Below are 24,950 nucleotides of genomic sequence, written 5' to 3'. Positions count from 1 at the left end.
CTGCCAGACCTGCTGAGCTTTTCCAGCAACTTTGTTTTTGTTCTTGATTTACAGCATCCGCAGTTCTTTTGGTTTTTATTTGGTGTTCATGTACCCTTGTTGTTAGTTTCCTTCCTGTTTGTCCGATGTAGTGTTTCTCACAGTCTCTGCAGGGGATCTTGTAGATGACATTGGTCCTGTCCATGGCAGGGAGTGGGTCTTTAGTTCGGGTGAGCAGTTGTCGTAGGGTTGACGTCGGCTTGTGTGCCACTCTGATACCCAGCGGTCGTAGGAGTTTTGTGGTGAGTTCCAATATGTTCCTGATGTAGGGTAGTGTGATGAGTGTGTCAGGGCATGTAGTATCTTCCTGATGTTGTTCGTGTAGGCATCTTCTGACCCAGTTTTTTGGATATCCATTATCCCTGTCTCCCTATCTGTTTTTGTGTGGTAGTACATTCACTGCCCTCATTCAAGTCATTAATAAATTATTGTCTTCCCAGCACTGATCCCTCTGGCATTCCACTAGTTATAGCTTGCCGTGCTGAAAATTCCCCTTTATTCCAACTTCTTTTATTAATTAGCCAATTCGGTATCCATAAACTATCCTCAACACATTGGACTCTTATTAAGTAGCCTTTGATTCATCACACGTTTATTCTGGGTGTTAAAAATAACATGTACCTGTGTTGAAGATTGTATTATTATTGTAACTTGTATATCAACGTCTCAGTGTTTGTTTAAAACCACGAGATCTTATGGTTTTATTCTCTTAAATCCCTTGGATGTCACCTTTTGTCTACTTTAAAAATAGGAGGTCCACAAGAGATCAAAGCATAAATTGGTGGTTTGGTCTGAGATCATAACACATATGGTATGTGTATATATGATAGATGTAAATGGTCCATGTGTTCTCTTGACTGCTTACAACTGTAAGATCTTACATGTGGAATGTACAGGTTGATGATACATTCGCGTGAGATTTTGTTAAATTATACAAATTCCACAAGTCACCTCTAAGATTTTACTGCATCTGCACGACAGATTCAAAACTACTACAATCACACAATTTAAAGTTAGTTATAAAAAGACTGCTGTGTAAACAGTACACTATGTTGCAAAAGACAATCATACATCCAATCACTGACAGATGGTCAGTCCTTGTTTGTTGTAAGATGTTATAGTGACACAACTATTCAATCCATCTCTTTCCTGCACCCTCTCTCAAAGTTATGCGTAGAGAGTTATACAGATGATGTACCATAGTAAAAGAGTTGGTAGTTTAACGTTCTTTTCCAGGTGATTGGCTAAATACCTCTATTCATGCTGCAGTAATATGTGTAGAGTCATAACATGGAAACAGACCCTTTCGTCCAACCAGTCCATGCTGATTATAATCCCAAACAAAACTAATCCCAACTGCCTGTGCTTGGCCCACATCCCTCTAAACCTTTCCAAATGTCTTTTAAATGTTGTAACTGTACCTGCATCCACCACTTCTTCTGGAAGTTCATTGCACACATGAACCACGCTGTAAAAATAATTGCCCCCCTTTTTTACAACCTTTCTCCTCTCACCTTTCTCAAAAATGTCCTCTAGTCTTGAACTCCCCTATCCTTGGGAAAAGACATCTGCCATTCAGCTTATCTATACTTCTTACGATTCTATAAGGTCACTCCTCAATCTCTTGTGCTCCAATGAAATAGTCCCAGCCTATCCAATTTCTCCTTATAATTCAAACTCTCCGCTTTTTTTTTTTTGAAATATTTTTGTTTGAAATGCTATGTCTTTTTCTTTTAAGAATTTTCCATATTAGAACATATCTTTTGGAGCATTGAATTTTTTTATTTAAAACATGTTAAAACCTACCTTCTAGCTTAGTTCTTAATTATATGAATTAAAAATATTTTCCAGCTATGCCCAACTGCTTCTGCAAAACCATAGAATGCCCATTTTCCTTAGCAGTATACCTGTTATTTGCTTATTCAAAGTCTTTGCTTATCTATGAAAAGGCAGCTTAGAACATACAACATTTTGTTTCATTTTTTAAAAAGTCTCTTGACCTCACAAATTATGCTCATCAGAACTTTGGACAGCTTTCGAGTTTCATTAGGCTACATTAAACCTATACAATCTGAGAGGGATGTAGGAGATTCTCCTGTTTTCATTGTCCTTTCATGGAACTTGATGGATTTTTTTTCTGTGTGCCCTCTTCCTTTCAAAGGGGGAGGCATAGCTGCTAGAGGATACAAACATTTTGCTTCAGGCATCATCAGCGAGAGATAAACCAATTAGCCTTTTCTTGCCAGAGTTTTCATAGACTCATAAATAAAAAGTATTTTCTTGTTTTTTTTCAATCATCTACAGCATTATTCAGTGCATTTTCAGAAAATAATATAAAAGTACAAAACTGTAAAGGCTTGATTCCATCTTCCCTGCTATAAAAACAAATGAATGTATGAATTCGGAGCAGGAATAGGCTATTCATCCTATCAAGCCTGTACCAACATTCAGTTAGATTGTGGTTGATCTATCCAATAATTCATTGGATTGACTATAACAGTAGCCTGCCCTCTGTCAGTGCTTCCCAAACGTTTTCCCATTGTGACTGTATTTTGAGAATTAAAAGTTGGTGCTACACCTCTGAGCATTGAGGCTATGGGGAGGGAGGTGGAAAGACTTCTGAAAGCAGGGGGCAGGATTCAAAAAATCTATAAAAGGTGGGGCAGTGGGGAGCAAAGGAATAGAAATGCACACTGATCGTTGATGCTTCTGAGCTCACAAACTCAAAGTTTCAGCTTGTAACACAGCTTGAGGACCTGGCCCCAATTTTGGGCAATCCTGCCTAACATGTTTTCTATTCCTTGCATTAAATTTACATTAAACTGTGTGCTTACCATCTGCTATAACTGAGATTAAATTCTGGAGTGTGACTCAATCCCTAACATATTAACAAGACTACCTGGTTCTGTAAGTCTCTGCCAAACTTGAAACTTGAAACTAATGAGGCTTTAATTTAACACAGTTCTGGGGTTTCCTGGTCACCAGATTAAAATCTTTGCTGAACCTAGCCTATGCCTAGTGTCAGTTTTGTTTTTTTTTCTGCAATGCCTGGATCTGCATGCTGTAATGTAGTGATCAAGATTGTAATTGGAGTGGTAGATTAGTAAACCACCTCTGTATGGCTTCCAACACATCTTCATTCTTCCTGAAATAAGTGTGACCAGGTCTGTGAACAGTACTCTAGGTATAGTCTAACCACTTTGCTGAATAACTGAAGCACAACTTCAACTTTTATCTTCAATTCCTTGTAATAAATGATAGTATTGCTATTTTGCTAAGTACTTGCTGTTCCTGCATACTAACCTTTTGTGATTCATGCGTGAGAGCACTCACATCCCTCTGCATCTCAGAGCTCTCCAATTTCTCATCATTTGGTAATGTGTTTTTTTTTAATTCTTCCTGCCAAAATGGACAATTTCACATTGTTCTACATTTTACTCCATTTGTCACATCTTTTGCCAACTCACTCAACTTATCCTTATCATTTTGTAACCTCCTTGTGTCCTCCTCAAGCAGGGTTGCTAAATTTTGATAAAGGAAGTGAGAAACTTGCTTGCTGCCATTGTTTGAACTTGATATTCCAAGAATTTTCTAAATGTGTCCCATTCATACCTGAAGATGTATCACCATTAATCCAGTTTTTTGTAATCCATGCAATCTTGTGTTTTTATGTGTTTACGTAATTAGTCTCTGTTATTCGTTACATTCCAAAGAGAGAGACTGTCTTGTCCTACCTTGTCCTTGTAGAAATTGGTTTAGATATGAGGTACCAACTGGCATTGTCATTACATTTAACGATAGCTTTTTATAATCTATCAATCCAGATTTTTGTTTCACAAGTATATCATATAAGCAGTGAAGTTTGATTAACAGGATGCTGCTGCAGATGGCACACTTGTGTTGCTTTATTATGTGCAGCAATGTTGTGTTTGTGTTACAAAAGCTTTGTGCTGTTTTTGCTTGTGTTATGAACTTAGTAAGTTAATTCATAAAAATGATTGACACAAACTATCCTTGTATGTTGGATATGAAGTTTGTCATCCAGTCTGTAATGCTATTATAAAAGTTACTTCTTGTTCTATTTTATATGAAGTCGATAGTTCCAGTCTAGTAGGAGCAGCGTATAACCCAATTTAAATTACCTAATGTTAGTTGATTTTTTTTTAATATAGTACCTGAACCCATTGATTGGGTTGTACAATCATCAGCCATTATCTAATTGATTGATGGAGAGACTCAGGAGAATGAATTGTACTACCACTGCTCAAATTTGTTTCCATGTATTTTCCTTCCTGTATTTTCTTTCTTTATTGGCTTGAAATTTGTGACTCTAGAGTTGGGAAAACTAAGTAATTTTTGTCATAACTGTATTGGGACTTCACACAAGTTGAGTCCATGCTCCATCAGTGTTGTACTGTTAAGATTCCTCTGGAATGCAATCCCAAAGCAATCAGTGAATTGATTAAAAAATTCACTTTGCCTCTGTAAGTCTTGCAGAAAAATACCTCTCAATTTTTTTTACACTTTGAATGAGATCTAATTGAATTTTCAATATGAATTAGGTGGTATAGGCTATTTGTTTTCGTCAGCCTTCTTCATAAACTGTGTACTAACTTCATCATTACGTCCAAATCCTCTCTGTGGCCCTGAAAATGTGACTTTATAATGGTTGACTTTCAAATGTTCATCTTACAACAAAAGAAATTCATTATTTGTTCATATCAAAATATTAGTTTTTATCTTGTTATCTGAAAATTGAAAAAAAAGTGAGGACTGTGGTGCTTTTAACTTGTTGGCATGCAATCAGTGGGAATTGGCTAATTGGCAACATGCCTGGAGATCCTTCAATTTGGCACGAATTTTTAACTCCCACAGGAAAGGGGAACCTAACACCACCAAGATTTTAGTGGGAAACTTGCTTCAAGTCAGGGGCAAGTGCATTTGCTTCACTACTGATTGAAAAAATTGAGCCCATAAACTGTGGAAGCTTCCTGATATCCTCCTCTCCTCGGTCAGATTCTGTGATTTTGATTGCTGGATCATGAAATAAAGTTACATAATACAAATTGCATCATTAAAACACTTCAAGTTGACACTTGATTTTCATCATTTAAGAACGTTTACTTTATGCCGCTCCATAGTTAATTAATGCTTAATTAAGGAAATCTTACTAATTTTACTAACATTAATTTCATTGAATATTGAACTGAAATGTTCATGGTGAAAAGCAGTTAGCTTTATAATTTTCTATCATAGAATCCTACAGTTTAGATTACGGAAAGAAGCCATTTCACTCATTGTGGCTTTGGTTTTGCTTGCTGAAATGCCATGTTCTTCCTTTATTTCCGCTCTTCATGTACTTGTCCATTCCAGACACCTAAGTCTTCTGTAAGTGACTCTTTTGACTCTATGCTGTTGCCATTATGAAGCATTCCACTTCGCAATATCCGAACTGTTTTAGAAAATATGAAAAATCTCCCCAGTGATTTTGCTGCTGTTTCTAGTTATATCCTGAATTTCTTCACCTTGTTATACAACTATCAATTAATGGAAACAATCATTTACTACTTCCCCTCACAAAATATTCAAATCAATGAAAACATTTCCAATCCTGTTAAAAATGTTCAACCTTTGAATTCAAAAGACATTCACCTATTTATATGCATCTGGGCAGTAGATATCTGTCTTGCTGTGTGGCTATACTCTCTTCTAGAAACCCAGCAAGTATGTTAAGTGGTACAAACAATAACTACCTTATGCATTTTTCTATTCACTATCCAACTTCTGCAAGAAATTGCATTTGCAGAGTGTGGCTGTCTGTCTTCTCACCATATGTATCAATCCGATACATGTTATTGATTTTTATATCAATCTCCATCACACTCATTGTTAGAATATATACATACAAATCCTGATGACCATATTAAACTTTCCCATAACAATTAGGGAATATAATAAGGTGCTACAAATAATTAAAGACTAATAGAAATTATTATCCTTGGTTGTCTGACTAGTGTTGGAACAAGGTACGCTAACGGAAAAAAAAACTAAGAATTTTGTCATAAGTGAGCATACTATTCAAGAATTTGTTATATATTGGCAAAAATGACAGAAAAAATTGATACTTATTTTTGGTATTTAATTGCATCAATACTGTTGCAAGGTTAATTAAGAAGTAAAAGATTGTTCATTTAGAAAATGTCAGCTGAGTCAAAATCATTGGAACGTTGTTTTAGCCAGTGACTAATTTCAAGCTAATCAACTGATCATCGATAGTGACCTTTTGTTTGACATGATCATCCATGGGACATTGCTATAACTGATGTGGTTTAAGTGGCTTTGTTGTTTTTAATATCTAGAATGTCCATTATTTCATTGACATAATATTTCTGTGCAAAGCAGCTTACTTGAATGCAAGCTATTCTGCTCAAATATATATTGTTTTCTTATACGTGGATATATTTTTAATTTTTCTCCTGTTGAAATGGATTCATTGCGAAGACAAATTATCAATCCTGATGTATTATATAGTGCATGTAAGAAATGTGCAATCAATTTTATTTATTCATTTACTTTAATGACTGATATCTGGAACATAATTATCCACTTTCATTCTGTACCCATTATTTCTATTTTATTTGCAAGCACTTAATTGCATGAAGTGTAAGATTAATTTTTGCATGATTCATTTGCAGTAAAATGCTAACCAAAGATGATCAGTATCAAATACAGCTAGCATTTGCTTTGTTGATTGTAACTGATTCCACACTTCTATTCACCAATAATTCTTTCTTCACTGTCTGATTTGCTTGCCAGGAGGAGCTACTATTCTTATTCTTATTACCTGTAAGTAGCCAATAGAAGCAAGTCTGTTGTTATTTTAAACTTAATGGGGTATTTGGGTACAAATGGTAAGTTTTGACACAAATGATCCTGTACTGAATCCAATTGGCTGTGAAGAAAGGTAATACACAGAAAAGAGGTCCTATTTTACTAAATATGTAGTTTAATTTAAAAGGGAAGCCCCCAAACCATTTTTAGTAAATTCAATAAGTATCAGTAGCTGACAAATAATTTGGACTTTTGGATGTGGTTAGAATTGAGATTTAACATGAAACATCAATTTTACATTATTTCAGACCAAAATGTCGAGATGATCCACTCATAGACCACTTAATTAAAATCAGTCTTCATAGCTGCTCTATTTCGGCTGCGATCAACATTAAATGTCAATGTGCATAAAATGACAGGGTTTCCGCTTGTACCTCATTAAGAACTGTTAACTTTACTGAGTGACATTTTTATGACAACAAACTCAAATGAATGTGATGACTTACTCTTTACTTGTCAGATGGAGCACTGCGTAATGCTTAATTTTACAGTGTGCACATAAATGGTTTTAAAGTAATTGAAATAATTTGTAAGTCAACGAGAGTAGGGAGTTTCCTCATGAAATATGATCATTCTGAGTGTCCAAACATAAACTCAATGGTGTTCCTCTAACAGGCTAGTATTTAAAATAGAACAAAAAGAAAGCTAAAGACTTATTGGGGAATAGTAAAATTATACTGTGCTCAAAATCAAGAATTTTACAAGTCCGCAAAACACTGAACAAGCAAAATAAAGATTCCACCAAATAAATAGTGCTCAAAAATCTTTATCGGTAGCAGCCTTCCCTCTCGTAAGCTGAGGGTTTTTATCCCAATGGTGGTGTCTGAAGACAGTAGGTTAAGAAGATGGATGATTCATTGGCTTCTCTTTCCTCTGGGCTCTTTTCATGGCCATCTGCCCTTTTTGTTTCTGCTCTGTTCTTTAAACATTCTTCCAAGACGTCAGCTTTTAGAGATCAAGGCCATCAACAACTGACTCTTCTTTTGTTAGTGCTAGTTATATATCTTTATATTTTGTTGGAAGTTGTCTTTATAGTGCAGGTAAAGCTGTCAAGAAGATTGTGATCCCCATTGCCAATTCAATGTAGAGAGTTGTTTAGATGTAGGGTCATAATCCATCCAATAAATATGACCAAGTGAGTGCCGATATCATTGGCTGAGCAACAAGTATGCGCTGATGGAACTGGCGCATTCTGGGATCTCTAAATTGGTAACAGTCTTCTGATAAGAGATGTCATGGATACATCTGAGACAGAAAGGAGGGAAACGGTTTGTCCTGAAACGAGATATCAGCTACACAAAACTTGTGATGGCAACAAAGCTCAAGTAATATTTGCCCATTCTCATCTTTTTTTCCCAGACCAGGGTGCCTGAGTCACTCGTATTGAAATCCCCCAGTAGGTAACAACGCTTTGACTGAAGGTTTCAGCTGAAGGCACCCAGCTTCTCATTGAAGTGAATTTTGAGCTTCTATACTGGATCAGTGCATTGCGGCATAGGTATTCATGAGGTTAACTGCTCCTGTTTAAGTTGAGATCCAAATTGAGAGATCAGGTTTTTCAATCATTTGTGGAGTGTTCCATTATCGAGAGTAGAAATTGTAAAAGCAACAAACACCTATACCTGATTACATATTTTCTCTGGGCTTTTCCCCTGTCAGCTGAATATGTATTGTTTTACTTTCAGTAATTCCTTGCAACAAACTGGTTTCTTGGAGGAAATCTGTCTCAGTATTCAGCCTTTTGAGTTTCACACCAATTACTGCTATCCTGAGTACATTACACACCAGCTACAAGTCAATTTGTCAATCCCATGGACATGGTCCTGACATTCCTGTTTGCCTATTCAAGAGTTGGCATCTTCACCTGGTGTGATGGATCATCTCCACTTGTTGAGCAGACACTGTAAGCACCAAATCCCATTTGAAGCAGATGGACTGAGGGTTCAGCACCTTACTGGTTGCAGGGCTGCTGGGTGAATTGGCCTTTCCCACTATCAGAAACAACCTGGAGCACATGTTTGCTGCACCAATCAAATTGGGCTTCTTGCTGATAACTGCTGTTTCCTGTGCATTGTTAACTGTCAATGAAACTAGAGTGACCTCTCCATTGCATAGACTTGGGTAAATTTATGGAGGTACTGGGTTGCTAAATCCTCCCTGATAGAGTTCAAATAATTACATTTGCCATTGGCTCGGTTGCCGGAAAGGTCACTTCTTTAGGCATCTGTTTCCACTCCATTTTTTTTTAATCAGCGTTTACTACCTCGGCCTTTAACTCTCCCGAGGTGTCCACGAGATAGTGGAACTTCTCGTCCATAGCCGGGAGCTGGGAGTCCCTGAGCGCCAGGGAGTGTATACGTGCATGTATCATGTCTGGGGCAAACCTCTTAACAGGTTCGTCTGAAACTGTAGCCTGGGGCAACGAGGAACTCATTTTCCATTGTGGCCATGAGAAGGCACAGCTGAAGGCTTGCTGCTGGAGAAGCTGTGTACTGTTGGGGAGACCCAGATGATTGGTTCCTCTTCAATCCGCTCCAAGTTAGGGACTGAACTGAGAATGAGAAGGAAACTAGCACATGAAAGCTGAAAGTATATGAACTCTCTTAGTATACATCACGTTGACCTGGATACACACCTTTAATTAATTATAAAACTAAGGTTCATTTTAGCGAAGCATGATTGGTTTCACAGTATCACCTGCATTGTGATTTTCTTTCTGTATCCCATCTGTGCTTGCACCACTGACTTGTGTATGTTCCTCAGCTTTTCCATTTAAGAGTTTTCTTTTGTTTTGTTTTGTTAAATAATGAAAACTGGCTGTAGCTCATTCAATCTCAAATAGGTACTAAATTATTTTCTTTTATCTGGGGAGAGAACGCATAGGAAGTACTTGGCTGGAAATAAAACAGTGCAATTGAAATATGCCACATGTTCTCTGGAGTCCTAGAGAGAGATTGTCAGTAGTTTGAACAGAGAATTAAATTACTGAAAATAAATTTTCATTTGAAACCTTGACACGCATAGATAACATTGTATTATCTTTTGGATTTTGTGTCAAAGCTTATGAATTTGGCCTCTTACCCTTGACATCTGTTGTTTTAGTGTATGCTAAATGTGAAATGCAAGAATCAATGAAAGATCTGAGGAACTGCCATTTATTTTGTTTTTGAACAATGTATATTTATTTAATCTGAATGCCTTGTTGTGAATAACACCCCCTACAACACTTTTTAAGGTTTCCATTATCCCACACATGATGTTTGATGGCTTGAATGATAGTTGTTTTACAAAAACAGCTAATCAGTTTGTAAAATGGTAAAGAAATGCATGATAAATTAATACTTTTCATATGGTAGTTACAGTTGTAAAATTGTTCAGTTTGAGCCTTGTCATTGCCCGAAATAATCTTGTCGATCCATACAAACGATATCACTTGTATGTTAGCGTAGCAGAGTCATCTTCTCCAAGGGAGTTAACTTGTTTATAGAGTCACATTTATCATTCAGTAATCAAATCACTCACCCCATTAATCAGATCAGTGATGGGGATTGTCAAACCAGAACCAACAGCAGCCAGAGTCAATGTAAAATGTCTTACTGTCCACAGCCTCTTTTTTAAAAAATAACAGGAAATGAAATCAAAAGCAGGATTGGAAATTGTCAAAATAACAGGAATTGTATTTTGCACATTTTTCATATTAAGGTCTGATAATTTGTTTCAAAAAACAGGTTTCATTTGAAGTAATTACATGGCATGAAAATTTACCTATCTATTTATTACATGGCAGAAATTTAAGATTTAATTGTGTTCTTTGAGCACAACTGCTCATTTAACTCAAAATCAAGGATCTTCCAAACATATGTGAAATGGACAATAATTGGCCACACCATTCCCAAATGTATAAACCAGATGCAAATAACTCCTGTCCTTCCATTTGTGCAAAGCACTTGTTGACCTATATCCCTATCAAAATTGAGATTGATACGTTTTTGTTGTTTGAGACTGTGAAGGGATATAGAATAAATGCAAAGTGTTGGGGTGCAGATCAGCAATGATCTAATGAAATGGCAGTACTAGCTTGAGAGACTAAATGGACTACTCCTGCTCCTATGTTATTTGACCGTTTGGATGTGTGACTTTAGAGTTGTGGTTTTGTATCATTTGCAAAAAAAATTATCTTCACCAGTGCTAATACATCTATGTGCTGTGAAATTTGGGAAAAAAGAGATTATTTTGTTGATAAATAATTCATAATGTAAAACATCTGAGCAATAATCGAATTCTTTTATCATGCGGTCAAAAAGTAAAGGCAGACTAGTGTTTGTACAGTTCTTTCTATTGTCAGCTGTGGCTCAGTGGGTAACATTCTTCTCTCTTGAATCAGAAGATTAAGGGTTCAAGCCCCAGTCCAGGATCTCAACTCCAAAATATAGTCTGAAAATTCAGTGTTGTACAGAGAGAGTGTTGCACTGTCAGAAGTGCTGTCTTTCATGTTAAATTGAGTTCAGGTCCACCCTCTCAGGCAGAGTAAATGACCCTGTCACACTATTTAAAAGAAAATAGGGAAGTTTCCTTTGGTATTATGGCCAGTATGTATCCCTTAATCACAGAAACAGATCATCTGAATTCAATCATATTGCTACAAAAGACATATACACAAGTCTTTTCCTTATGAATGCAATATCCAAAGCACTTGACAATCAATTAGATAGACAAGGTCATTCTTTGGATTTTGCTTTTTTTTTAAATTTGGTTTCCTCTATAAAAGATGGAAGTGTTTGTCCCATAAAGTATATCAAATCTATATGTTAAGCCTAAATATTTGCCGTACGAAAACTGTGCTTGAAAACTGTTTAGTTTAATTATTTGCTTTTGTGGATTACAGTAAACTTGCAAAGAAACGCAAGGATGCAGTAGGGAATGCTCGCCAAGAGATGACTCATATGGTGAATGCAATGGACAGGAGCTATGCTGATCAAAGCACACTTCATGCTGATGAGCCCCTTTCGATCAACTTTATGGACTCTCACAACTTCAGTCCTAGATGTAAGTATTATATGTTTAACTATTACTGTGTAAAACACATCTTTGAAAAGGTAGATGGAGATCACATCAGGGCGTTTAAAAGGTATAGACATGTATTTTTTAAGAAGCACCAAAATATCCAGTTAGCAAAAGACTAAACTAACACTCATGGATTCTCAAAAAATACAATTATGTAAACTGAAAATTGAGGTCAGTTACACAAGGTATCTTCGCAATCTGGCAAATTCAGAAAACAGAGTGGAGTCAAATCAAGGGGTCAGCGAAGGTGTGTGTGCAAGATTTGAGGCAACACAAATGCCGGGAGCCCTGCCCTTCCCAGGACCTGATTCTGGTGTGTAGAACAGAATTATGTATTCCAGCACCAACCCAGCAATCTGCAGGATGGGACCACGTTTGCATGTGGTTTACCAGGATGTTGCTGGGATTAAAGGATTTGAATTATATGGCGAGGCTGGACAGGCTTGGACTTTTTTCACTGGAGCATAGGAAGTTGAGGGGTGACCTCATAGAGGTTTATAAAATCGTGTGGGGTATACATAAAGTGAATAGCAAAGCTCTTTTCCCCAGGATGGGGAGTTCAAAACTCGGGGGCATATTTTTGAGGTGAGAAGAGAAAGATTTAAAAGGGACCTGAGGGTCAACTGTTTTCACACGAAGGGTGGTTTATATGTGGAATGAGCTGCCAAGAAAGTGGTAGATGCAAGTACGGTTATAACATTTCAAAGATGTTTGAGTAAGTACATGAATAGGAAAGGTTTACAGGAATGTGGGTCAAACACAGACAAAGGGGACTAGTTTAGTTTGGGAAACTTGTTTGGCATGAACAAGTAGGACGAAAGGATCTGTTTCCAAGCTGTATGACTCTAAGCACAGGTAAAATTAAGGTCCAGCATCTGATGTCCAATTGCTGCAACACCGAGAAAGTCAAAAGCCTGTCTGCCATGGACAGTGGATGTCCAGGACCCCCAAATTTCCATTGGGGCTGACCAGAAAATGCTCCCTATTCTTCAAAGGTCCAACAATCTACCTTCCCTGAGCACCTAACCCTGAGCCCCTTCTGCAGTGCACCAATTTCCAACTCACTTCACTGCTGAGCCAATGCAGGGGGAACTCCAGCAAAGGATATCCCAGTTACTTGTGCTGTGAAGACAGCGACTTTCATTTCCTCATTCCTTGACTTCTGTTGGTGCCATGAATGATGTCTCAGTGAACCTTGAGGTCAAGTCTATTGCCTGAGTTATTAAGTGCTACAAAAGTATGGTGTGCCTGTTATTACAACATCTTATCTGACATAGTTTAAAAAGGTGATAGATTGTATTGACCTTTCTTCTTTGCTTGGACCTGAAAAAAAAATTGCATTCATATTTCGACGATATCCTGAAGGCCTAAAAAGCCAAGCAACTACATATTGAAGTGCAGTCACTGGACTTGGAGGCCAAAGCAGCACTTAATTTGCACACAATAAGATCTTTAAAACAGCATTGAGAAGCTTTATTTGTACTTTGGATGTAGCTGAAACCATAGCATCTTTTTACATCCAGTTGAAATGGCACAACCAAAAGACAGAAATTGTTTTAATTCCGTGCTTATTCTGGTGTCATACCAAAACTTGCTGTGTAAACATTGGTATCGATGGAAAAATAAATATAACAAATGAGAAAAACATAACTTCAAAATAATTTTAGAAAAAATTATAAAAAATCTTTTCATGTGACACAATGCCTGATTAAAATAATGGGACTAAACAATAAATTGTGTGGGGTCGGGGGGGTGCGGCAGTGTCAAGTAAGAAGCAAAAGAGAGAGAAAAAAGCTTGGGGGAACATTAGCAAAAGAATTTGTGTATCCTGGACCTAACATTTGTATGGGGATTGCACTTTATGATGTCCTGTGGCACGGACCTGACCAAGGTTTGTGTGAGGGCATTTAATTACCATTGGGCACTCGTATAGGAGCATTTCCAGCGCCCACTTAAAGTTTTTTTCCAGATTTTTTTATTGTAGGGCATTCCTGGCTCACCAGTCACTGCTTCACTGGAGTTGGATAGACAGCAATTTTTTAAAATATTCTTGTATGGATTATGGGGTCACAGGCAAGGAGATATTTGTTGCCCATCCTTATTTGGTCTTCAGTTGATTGGCTCTCCAGGCCATTTCAGACATTGCTTAGAGCCTGTAATTTCCGGTGCCTCATCCATGTCAGACAGTCTATCTGGTTTTATTTGTTTTTTTTTTTGAGGACTTTTAGTGGTTAGATGCAACTGAAGAACTTGGTAGGCTGTTTCAGAGGGCAGTTATGAATCAACCACATTGCTATGGGAAGCCAATCAGCCATTGGGCCATTCAGTCCATCCTGTCTGGACTGGCTCTCCAAATGAGCATCATGAATTTATACCTCCTTCTGCTCTTTTTCCCCCATACCCTTGCCCATTGTTTCTATTTTTAAAACAAATCATCCAACACTCTCTTGAATGCCTCAAGTGTGGCTCCACCACGCTCCCAGGCAGTGCATTCCAGACGCGAACCACTTGTGTGAAAAAGATTTTTGTTTGCAATATATTTGCTTCTGTTGCAAATCACTTTAACTCTATGTTTGTCCTTGAACATTGTTTGATGTTTGATACACCGTTTTTTTCAGTTGCTTCCCTGTTGTCTAACTCCCTAGAACTGCATTCATTCTCATAACATCAGCTTTGTATGTACTGCCCATCTATAGTTGTCCAGAGACGATGGTGGTGGGTGCAATCTTATAATCTTATAGCCGTGTGCTGTTGGTGTTCTCTTAGTGCTCTTAGGCAGGGGGGTGCAAGGTTTGACCCACTGAGAATAAAGAAGTGACAAAGTATGCCCAAATCAGGACAGTATACGTTACTTGAAATTAATGGTGTTCCTACATACTTACTATATGTCTACTCAGAAAGAGAAGATTCTAAGAGATGGATAAATCAACAGTGGCTTATCAAGAAAGTTAAAATTCATAAGGGCTTTGATAGGGTAAATGCTAAGAGAGGATGTTTCCCTAATGAGAGAGTCTCTAGGAACAGAGGGCATAGGCTCACAATTACTGAGTGCCAGTTTAAGTCTGAGGGTTTAGAGTCTTTGGAACTCCTTGCCATGGAGATCTGTGAGGGCCCAGACCTTGTGTATATTTAAGGCTGAGATAGATGGATTCTTGATCACGAGGGAAAAAGCAGGAGTGTGAACGTGAGGCATGTCTGATCAATCTTGAGCCTGCTGCGCTACTCTAAAGGATCGAAGAGCAAACGGCTTACTTACCCCTTTGCTATTTCTTGTGGTCTTATCAGAGACATATGGGGGAACTTCTCAGCAATTTGGAAACAGCACGAGAGTAAAGGAGAAAGAGAAAGGTTTGTGGTGATAATGGATGCAGACTAGCAATCAGGAAGGATGAAAAGATCATGAAGCAAAAGGTTTTGAGTTATGTGTTTGGAGAGTTGAGTGGGCTGGGGAAGCCAGTTGTAGGAAAAAATGTTCTTGAGTGGCTAAGGTGAGCTCTTATGTTGTATTATAGAGAAAAATGCTTGGCTACTTTATCCTTCTGATCTCATGTCTGTTCAGCTGCCTGGTTTCCAAAGCTCTGGGAAACATGGCAGTCCTCCATTAGATAAAACCACATTCTCACCTTCAAAGGTAGGAGCTCTGGTGTAAAAAAACCTCTCACTTTGGAAACAGGAGATAGACCTGGAGGGTGATCCCTGCTGTGAAAATTGTGGCAGGTAGACAGTGTGGGTCATGTTACACTTTTGGTAATCTTTAATCCTCCACTATCCCCAGGCCCCTTCTTGACCATTGTGATGGGTAAATTTCAACTGAGCTGTCAGGATCCAGTTAACAGCACACTTGCCTCTAATTCACAGGATTATAAATTCGAGCTTTACTCTGCAGTCTGAGCACAGAAAATTCATTTCAGTGCTGAAGGGATGCTGTACTTTTGGAATGTTATCCTGATGATATGCAGTAAAGTACCACAGGTAGATATTTGGAATTGCATGCAGAATTCATCCAATTTACGAAATCTTGCTCTGTGCAAACTGGCAGTCACACTGCGAATCAAAAAACATTACAGCACAGGAACAGGCCCTTTGACCCACCAAGACTGTGCTGGCCCATGATGCCTTTCTAAACTAAAAGCCTTTTGCTTGTATGCAGTTCATATCCCTGTATTTGCTGCCTATTCATGTGTCTGTCAAGATGCCTCTTAAACATTGCTATGTTATCTGCCTCCACCACCACCTCTTGCAGTGCATTCCAGGTACTTAACATCCTCTATGTAAAAGTAAAAAATCTTGCCTCCTTTAAACTCTCTCTCCATTCCCCACCCCCTCCCACCTTAAATGTATGTTTCACAGTAATTGACATTTCTTGCCTGGGGCTAAAGAGTCCGATTAACTGTTCTATTCATGCCTCTCATAAGTATGTAAACCTCTACAAGGTACCCCCTTATCCATTGAGGTTTAAATGAAAACAAATCAAGTTTGTCCAATCTCTCCTCATAGCTAAAAGCCTCCAAACCTAGCACCATCCTAACGAACCATTTATATACCATCTCAAAAGCCTCCATATCCAACTGTTAGTGTGGTGTACATAATATTCCAAATGTTGCCCAACTAAGGTTCTGTATAGCTGCAACATGATTTGCCAGTTTTGATATTGTGTGCCCTAACTAATAAAGGCAAGCATGCCGTTTGCCTTCTTGACCAAGTTATCCACTTGTGTTGCCACTTTCAAGGAAGTGTGAACCTGTGCACAGAGATCCTTCTGTAAGTTGATGCTAACAAGGATTCTGCCATTTGATGTAGTCTTCCCTCCCGCATTAGACCTCCCAAAATGCATCATCTCACATTAGTCTGGATTAAACTTGATCGGCCATTTCTCTGCCTAAGTCTCCAACCTATCTATATCTTGTTATATCCTCTGTCAATCCACCTCAGTATCCACAGCTCCCCGAATCTTTGTACTGTCTACAAACATACTAATCAGGCCACCCTACAGTCTACTCCAAATCAATGATATATTACAAACAATGTGGTGGTCCCAGCACTGATCATAGATCATAGAATCATAGAACCCCTACAGTGTAGAAACAGGCCCTTCGGCCCAACAAGCCCACATCGACCCTCAAAGTAACCTGCCCAGACATGTCCCCTATAACCCACCTAATCTACACATCCCTGAACACTATGGGCAATTTAGCATGGCCAATCCACCTAGCCTGCACATCTTTGGACTGTGGGAGGAAACCCACACAGATACAGGGAGAATGGGCAAACTCCACACAGACTGTCGCCTGTGGGTGGAATCCACGCCAGGTCCCTGGTGCTGTGAGGCAGCAGTGCTAACCACTGAGCCACCATGCCGCCACCGTGATCCCTGCAGAACACTACTGGTCAAAGGTCTTCAATCAGAAAAACAGCTTTCCACTTCAACTCTTTGTCTTCTATGACTTAGTCAGTTCTGTATCCATCTAACCAACTTACCATGGATCCCTTGTGACTTCAACTTTTGTATTAGCCTGTCATGAAGGAGCTTGTCAAAGGCTTTGTTATCACGTTTCGAGTGTGAAGTGCTTGCACTATTGCAATAACTTAATTGGCAATAATTGATTTGGTGGAGTGGTTTATCTTTAAGTTGCTAGAGTCAGAAAATAAGTGTATTGATGCACATAAAGGTTAAACGATGTTGCTCACTCAATTAACTTAATTTCTTCATACTGTCCCAAGCTTGGGAAGCAGTAACCAACTCACGACAGGTTGAAAAAAAATCCAAAAACAAAAGTTCTTGCAGCCCAGCTGCCCCTTGTACCCAAAGCCTCATTTTCAAGTCCCAGCTCCATGTTAAATTGTTAACCTTGGCTAACCTGAAAGTTGAGGAGATAAACTTTCCAAATTGCCTTTGATTTAGGACAACAGAATCAGTAAGGTGCATTTTACTGATCTCTTCCAGCTGCAAAAAAAACGTATGCCTATGTAAATGACAGTTGAGAATAGAATCAAGTTTTGTTGAGATGTCTTCTGGTGTTGAATAGCCTACGATGCCCACTGTGAAGGTACATGTAGGAAGAGTTGCTATTTGGTTGAGATACAAGATTCTTGTTGGTGCTTTCGCAGTGGACCGTGCCTTTGGAGAAAAGGACAGCAATTTGAGTAATGGGGAAGAAAAATTCAAGTTAAAGAACTAAAAATTGCATTTTCTTATTCCATTGTCATTTCAATCAATTTCTGTTAATCTTTGAAATGAACTTGAATATATTACTCCTAGGTAGTTGTTTTTCCCCCCTAACTTTCTGTCCAATAGGTGAAAAATAAGTGAACGAGTCATTGAAAGGAGAGATGTACTATATATGCTGCTACCGCATAGTCTACTGCAACACAGTTTCTGAGACTGTGATTCCAGCTGACGGTAATCCTGGACAAGGCAGGATTCAGAGTGAATGACCATGAGTTTTATTTTTTTGCAATTTGGTTACTCAGATACTGAGTGTGTTCACACAAAGCTGTAAATATACTTCTAACAAAAGATGAAAAGTTTATTACACAAAAGAAACAAAAACAAAGCTATATATTTGTGTCTTGCAATTTGGAAAGATCTTTCAAGAAACAGCAAACAGAATCAACACTTTTTTTTCTTCAGCAATATCCTTTGCAGACGTTCAACCCCAGTGAAGTATCACTCTTCACTCTTTAATTTCTTCCTCAACTACTGAGGTCGCAAACATTTCCTTGCAACAACTTTCTGCATATTCATCTGAAGTGATTCTCTCAGTCTCTTCCCAACTCACATGGGCAGGTTAACTCGCTGCCATTTGACTGCCTTGGCCTACTTTATGACTTCTGAATAGCACATCTCCTGGTTGGGGTCTTTTCTTCTGAACTGACTCTACTTCTGGCCTCGGCACCTGGATCTTAAAAACGCAACTTAGGAAGCACTTCAGCTACCTCACCACCTAATGTGTCTGGTCATTTAACCAAAGTCACATGGTTTTGACTCACTGTTCAAAAAAGACTTTCTGATCATTAAAAAAAGGTCACGTTCATAGAACTGAAATGAAAATCTCGTATTTTCTCTATTTTAAACCTCTATTTTAAAACCCAAGTATCCGAATAATATATTATAAACCTTGATCATAATTGTACTCTATGTCCTTTCCATAAGTAATAAAATGAGAATGAGCCTTCTTTCATTCTTGTTTGCAATTAAAAACTACATTTAATGATTGAAGTGGTTTGTCACTGCTTTCTTCAACGATAGATATTATACCAATGCATTACTCTATCTTATATTGTGAAATGGATCGATTTGATTAACATATACTAATGTATTTGTCTGTTTTTACCAACAAGTTCCATTACTGATGTTTTGTCCCATGGTTAGATAACATGGATGACTGCAAGGAATTTCTAGCTTAATTATACAAATATTGGACAACGATGTTTGCTTGCTATATCTCACTGTTCAGAAACTATGGTTATTTCTGTAATTACAGAAAATTCAATTGTAATTAATGGGGGTACATGTAGATGAGAATCCCACAGCTTCGTATTCTTGAACAGAATATTTCTTGTGGTTTAATCTGGTCTCTTTAAAAAAATTACATGATATTAAAAATCAATTACTCAATGAGACAAAATTTAAAGATAAAAATTAATTAAGAATTTATTTGCATTAGTTTTAAAACAAAACTGTGGAATACTTGAAATTAAAGTGAGTTTCATTGCTTTTGTCACTTCCTTCAAGCAATTAAAACAAAACCTGAAACTGAAAGTTGATTATGCTACTGCAGCCATGATAATTCTTTAGCTAATCTGTCTGGCAAAGAATATCTGTCTAGTTTCTAAATCATCCAGATAATTGACCATCTGTCTGAATCTCATTAAAAGTCTGCATTTATTTTTGTGCTACTGCTTTTTAATAGAAGCACCATATTAGCAGAGAGCATTTCTGAATGTGACCACTGGATGCAAGCAGCTGTGAGCCTGGTTTTGCTTTATTAACTAATATGAATATCTAAGATAGTTGATCTGTGGTTTTCTTTGCACAAAGTTTCAGCTGTTTGAAGTAGTATAATGCTTATATCGTTTAAAAAAAAAATTGATGCATATCTGTATGCTTCATGAGATATGTTTTCCTACAGTGCCTAATGATCCGCTTGTTCCGACTGCTGTGTTAGGTGAGAACTGAACCCTACATCCTCAACTGATGCATGACTTTGTGTATTTTGCATGTTTAATAGTTATGTAAGCACATTGCTGTGTGTTCGCTTAATGGAGTAGAGAAGGAGATCTGCCTTTTTTCAGTAGGATGATAACGGAAAGAGTAAAAGGAGAAAAAGTAATGACAGACAAAAAGAAAGACATACTCATGTCAATCACAAATAAATTTGTGTCCAGCAGTAGAATTTGGAAGCAGTTTAGTTTTGGAGAAAATAAAATGGGGATGTTGCAACTAATAAAGCATTTGAAATTATACGCCTGTCTAAAATTAATCTTTTATACAAAAACATATACTTCCCTGAATAGAATCAGGCAGTGGATGAGAAAGTGAAAGAAATTAAAATCACCTATTTCAACCAAAATTGTCTTTTTTCAAAGGCATAAACCAGTTTTAAAATAAAGTTTTGACAAGCTTTTAATTTCTTCATTAACATTTTCTTCACTGTGGATTTGCAGCAAACCTTAGGCGATCTTATCGCTATTTTTAAAATTTACTTTTATTAACCTTTCCATGCAACAATAAGCACAATGTCTCTGAGTACTATTTCCTGACTTTGCACAAGTCCTTGTTGTGTAAATTCTGCTCTAAACATTTGCAAAGCTTTGTCTCGATCAGGTTGTTTGCTCTAAAGATATCCAATGTCTGGCTGGATATTTTCTGCGTCACGAGAGTACGAAGTGCATATCTTGGTAGAATTGACCCTTCATGTCTACCCACAATGAAGTTTTGATGCGCTGAGGTAAATCTGAGGATATCTCCCAGTGAGAATTTACAACCTGACAATTTAATGCATTCCAACTCTTTCTGCTACCCTTCTTCCCTCTTTGCACAATAACGGAGACCACTCAAGAAATTTCAGTTGACCAGAATCTTGTTTTAAGATTTCATGAGTTTGAAAGAATTTTGATTGAAGTTGAGCCTAATTTTTATACAGTTTCTTGCTATCTGTCAAATTTTAGCCTGTGCGTAAACTAAAGGCAAAGCAAGCTCCTATTTCCTTCTCAAGAAAATAAACAAAAAATGTTAAAATTAAACAAAGAACCATGGATGCTGGGCACCCAAAACAAAAACAGAAATTGCTGGAGAAACTCAGCAGGTCTGTCAACATCTGTGGGGCAAAAACAGAGTTAAATTTCAAGTCCAGTGACTCTTCATCAGAACTGCAGCAAATAAAGAGGATATGATCACAATCCTGACTTATGCCTTGTATAGGCTACAAGGAGTCAGGTGTTGAATTACCCATTTAAGAATCCCCAGCTGCTTACCTGCTGTTGTCACCTCTATTTATATAACTGCTCCGGTTCAGTAGAAAGATATTTTATGCTATATTCTATGACCCATATCATCCAGTGTAAAATAGTTTGAATCCAAGGTGAATTGGCAATACGAATGAGAGGATGCTGTCATTTTGAGGCTCCCTCACAGAGGAGCAAACTTCTCTTTTTTTTCTCAGCCGGGGCTGAGCAAACAGGTTCTTGTCGTGGAATATACCACCAGTGCCCCTGTCTTAGGCCAATGAGCCTCCAGTGGTCCCAGCCTTCAAGGGGCTTCCTGCTTGCAGCTGGCAGCCCCTCCTGCCAGGAGACAACTTCAGGGGCCTTTATTTATTTAAATACCGTCCTCAACCTGAGACCCAGGCAGCCACTACAGTAGCAGTCATACCATTGGTCAAATGGCCCAGCAGCAAGACTCCACCAGGAAATCATTCCAACTTGGTTTCATGGCATTTTACCTACTCCCTCAGAACAGCTTCACCTACCTGCCACCTGGGGGCTGGCAGATCAGTCTGTCCATAGATGATATTCTGCTGTATGAAATCGTAGCTTTTGAAGCTCCCTTAAAATAAATAAGTGAAGAAAAGTGTGCAGTGCAATTGCCACTGAATATATGGACTCATTACACATGTAGAAAATTGTGCGTTCACATGAACAATCTGATGAGCCCCTGCAGATCTGTAAACATGTTAATTTTACAAGTGTACAATTCCATGAATGCTGAAAAATAATATATTTAAGCACATGGTTACAATGTGCATCTAAATCATCTTTGCTGATGTATTTTTCCAGGTTGATAATGAGAATGGTGGAATCTTTCTCGTCTTGTAAGAAATGTTCATTTCATGACATTATTTTTCACTTCAAAAATCTCAAATTCCAGAAGAGATCAGTTTACCTTTACTGTAGCTGAACATCAACAATTTTAAGGCATACTCCAAAACAGACGATAATTTGATTGTGTAGCAATAATTAAAAGGAAGTCAGTGCAACTCTGTGATTGCTTATACTATAATGTGCACGGTCTTGATACATATCCTGTACATATATGCTTCTGACTCTAGTACAGTTATTCAGCCTCCTGTTGAGCTGACCAAAATAATTTGTGCAGATAATTCTTACTTGAATATTAACTTGGAAAATTATTTTTTTTTTCTGGCAAACTATCTAAGATTTTATCTTACTATTTTGCAGCTCCATTTAATGTTCATTGTTGTGTAGTGTTTTGTGAAGTGTACAAGCTGTGTCTATTGCTGAGTGTAGCAAAAATTGTTAATTGGTGTTATTTGTTTGGCTCTGCTTTGACCTTCTTTAAATGTTGTGATTTTGCGGTTTGCTTTGCACATTTTCTGTTGGTTACACACAATGCAGAAAGTAAAACAAGGACTATATTCAAAAAATAAATGCAAAAAAAAAAACGGGATGCTACTGATTTCAGGGCAAGATCCTAATCATGTCGGGGGATTTAAAAAAAAATCCTTGATTTGTCATTGCCTGAATTCCTCTCACTCTGAGTGAAGGAATTCTAATAATATAATCCGAATCTGGAAATATATTATTTTGTTTGTTACATGGTATTTATTCTTTTAAGAAACTAACCGCTGAACCAAATACAGTTCAGAGATAGTAGGAACTGCAGATGTTGGAGAATCTGAGATAACAAGGTGTAGAGCTGGATGAACACAGGCCAAGCAGCATCAGAGGAGCAGTTGGGCTGACGTTTCGGGCCTAGACCCTTCTTCAGAAATCTCCTCTACATCAGGGAAACCAAGCGGAGGCTTGGGGACCGCTTTGCGGAACACCTACGCTCAGTTCGCACTAAACAACTGCACCTCCCAGTCGCGAACCATTTCAACTCCCCCTCCCATTCCTCAGACGACATGTCCATCCTGGGCCTCCTGCCGTGCCACAATGATGCCACCCGAAGGTTGCAGGAACAGCACCCCTTATTCCACTTGGGAACCCTGCAGCCCAATGGTATCAATGTGGACTTCACAAGTTTCAAAATCTCCCCTTCCCCTACCGCATCCCAAAACCAGCCCAGCTCGTCCCCGCCTCCCTAACCTGTCCTTCCTCCCACCTATTCCCTCCTCCCACCTCAAGCCCCACCTCCATCTCCTACCTACTAACCTCATCCCGCCCCCTTGACCTGTCCGTCCTCCCTGGACTGACCTATCCCCTCCCTAACTCCCCACCTACACTCACCTTTACTGGCTCCATCCCCGCCTCTTTGACCTGTCTGTCTCCTCTCCACCTATCTTCTCCTCTATCCATCCTCTATCAGCCTCCCCCTCGCTCCCTATTAATTTCAGAACCCCCTTCCCCTCCCCCATTTCTGAAGAAGGGTCTAGGCCCAAAACGTCAGCCCAACTGCTCCTCTGATGCTGCTTGGCCTGCTGTGTTCATCCAGCTCTACACCTTGTTATCTCAAAAACAGTTCAATCAGGTTTGGAATTAATTTGTGGTTTTGGGACCTGAAAAGATTTTAAATATGTCAAAGTAAACGTATGGTCCATGTTGGAATTATGTATTAATTGATTTCAGTCTGCATATTTCGATGTATTTAAGCTTTTTTGAAGTATATGTTTAAATGTTAATCGTGTCGTTTCTCTTTGCTGCTCTACTCCACAAAGTACCCATTGCCGGTGAGTGTTTTGTTTTGCAAAACAGCACAGTTATAGGTGACGCAGGAAGTAAAGATACTGTGATAGTGTCAAATGTATGTTTGTCAATGAATTTGGTTTTCAAAGGTGGGACTTGTGAACCCATTCCGATGACATGTCAATGGTGAAGTACAAATTATATTTCACCCAGCGTTGGAACTGATCTTTCCTATTCATTCTCCTATCGACTCCACATTTCCTAACAATACTGCTATGTGCTGTCTTCAGTGGTCGGCAGATAACTGTGTAAGCACAATATCTGAAGAAAACTGTTTGGAATAATCATTTTGGTTGATATTCCGATAGAAATTTTAGGAAAGAAAATCTTGCATTCACAGCAGTAGTTTGTTGGCAATATTATAATTCTTTTATTTCATGATAAATGGATGCAAGCTATATTTATAGATTTTTCAAAAGGTCATGTGCATGTTCTTGTTGGCATGTTGGGTGAATGATTATACTGAACCATAATATCTTTTAACAGAAGTAGAAATAAATGTTGAGTGAACCATCCCAATAGAGAAAATACATACCTTAATAATCAATCCTTGTTTATATACCAAGAGTGGCTGAATTCTAAGCTATAGTATGTTGAAAAACGTTGGTGTATGTTTATGTCTTAGTAAAGTCAATGGAATAGAACTCATTGAGTTATTTTGTTCATGTGGGCATTGACCTCTTCCAATAAGGACCCTATGGCATTACCTGATTACCACCTCATGATATCAACACGCCTGCTAATATATGGTTCTGAGTAAGGGTTGTTTGAGCTCATTAGCTGTCACCAATCCTTTGTCTAGAGCCTAT

The 24,950-nt window shown here is 38.2% G+C and overlaps 1 protein-coding gene across 3 annotated transcripts in view; it reads left to right on the top strand.

The window, feature by feature from the left end:
- Window positions 1-24,950, top strand: part of ptprk (protein tyrosine phosphatase receptor type K) — a 542,188-nt gene that overhangs the window by 454,427 nt on the left and 62,811 nt on the right. Inside the window, exons 15-18 of one of the 3 annotated variants that reach the window (XM_048597194.1) lie at window positions 6,856-6,885; window positions 11,816-11,976; window positions 20,127-20,162; window positions 24,114-24,125. In XM_048597194.1, coding sequence (XP_048453151.1) covers window positions 6,856-6,885; window positions 11,816-11,976; window positions 20,127-20,162; window positions 24,114-24,125 — 239 coding nt within the window. The remainder of the gene's footprint in view (window positions 1-6,855; window positions 6,886-11,815; window positions 11,977-20,126; window positions 20,163-24,113; window positions 24,126-24,950) is intronic. The other 2 variants (XM_048597191.1, XM_048597193.1) reach the window with 2 other exon arrangements.

The sequence above is a fragment of the Rhincodon typus genome, chromosome 5, assembly GCF_021869965.1.
Source record: "Rhincodon typus isolate 14 chromosome 5, sRhiTyp1.1, whole genome shotgun sequence".
Lineage (NCBI taxonomy): Eukaryota > Metazoa > Chordata > Chondrichthyes > Orectolobiformes > Rhincodontidae > Rhincodon > Rhincodon typus.
The sequence above is the reverse complement of the archived record's forward strand: the minus strand, read 5'-3'. Positions and strand labels throughout refer to the sequence as shown.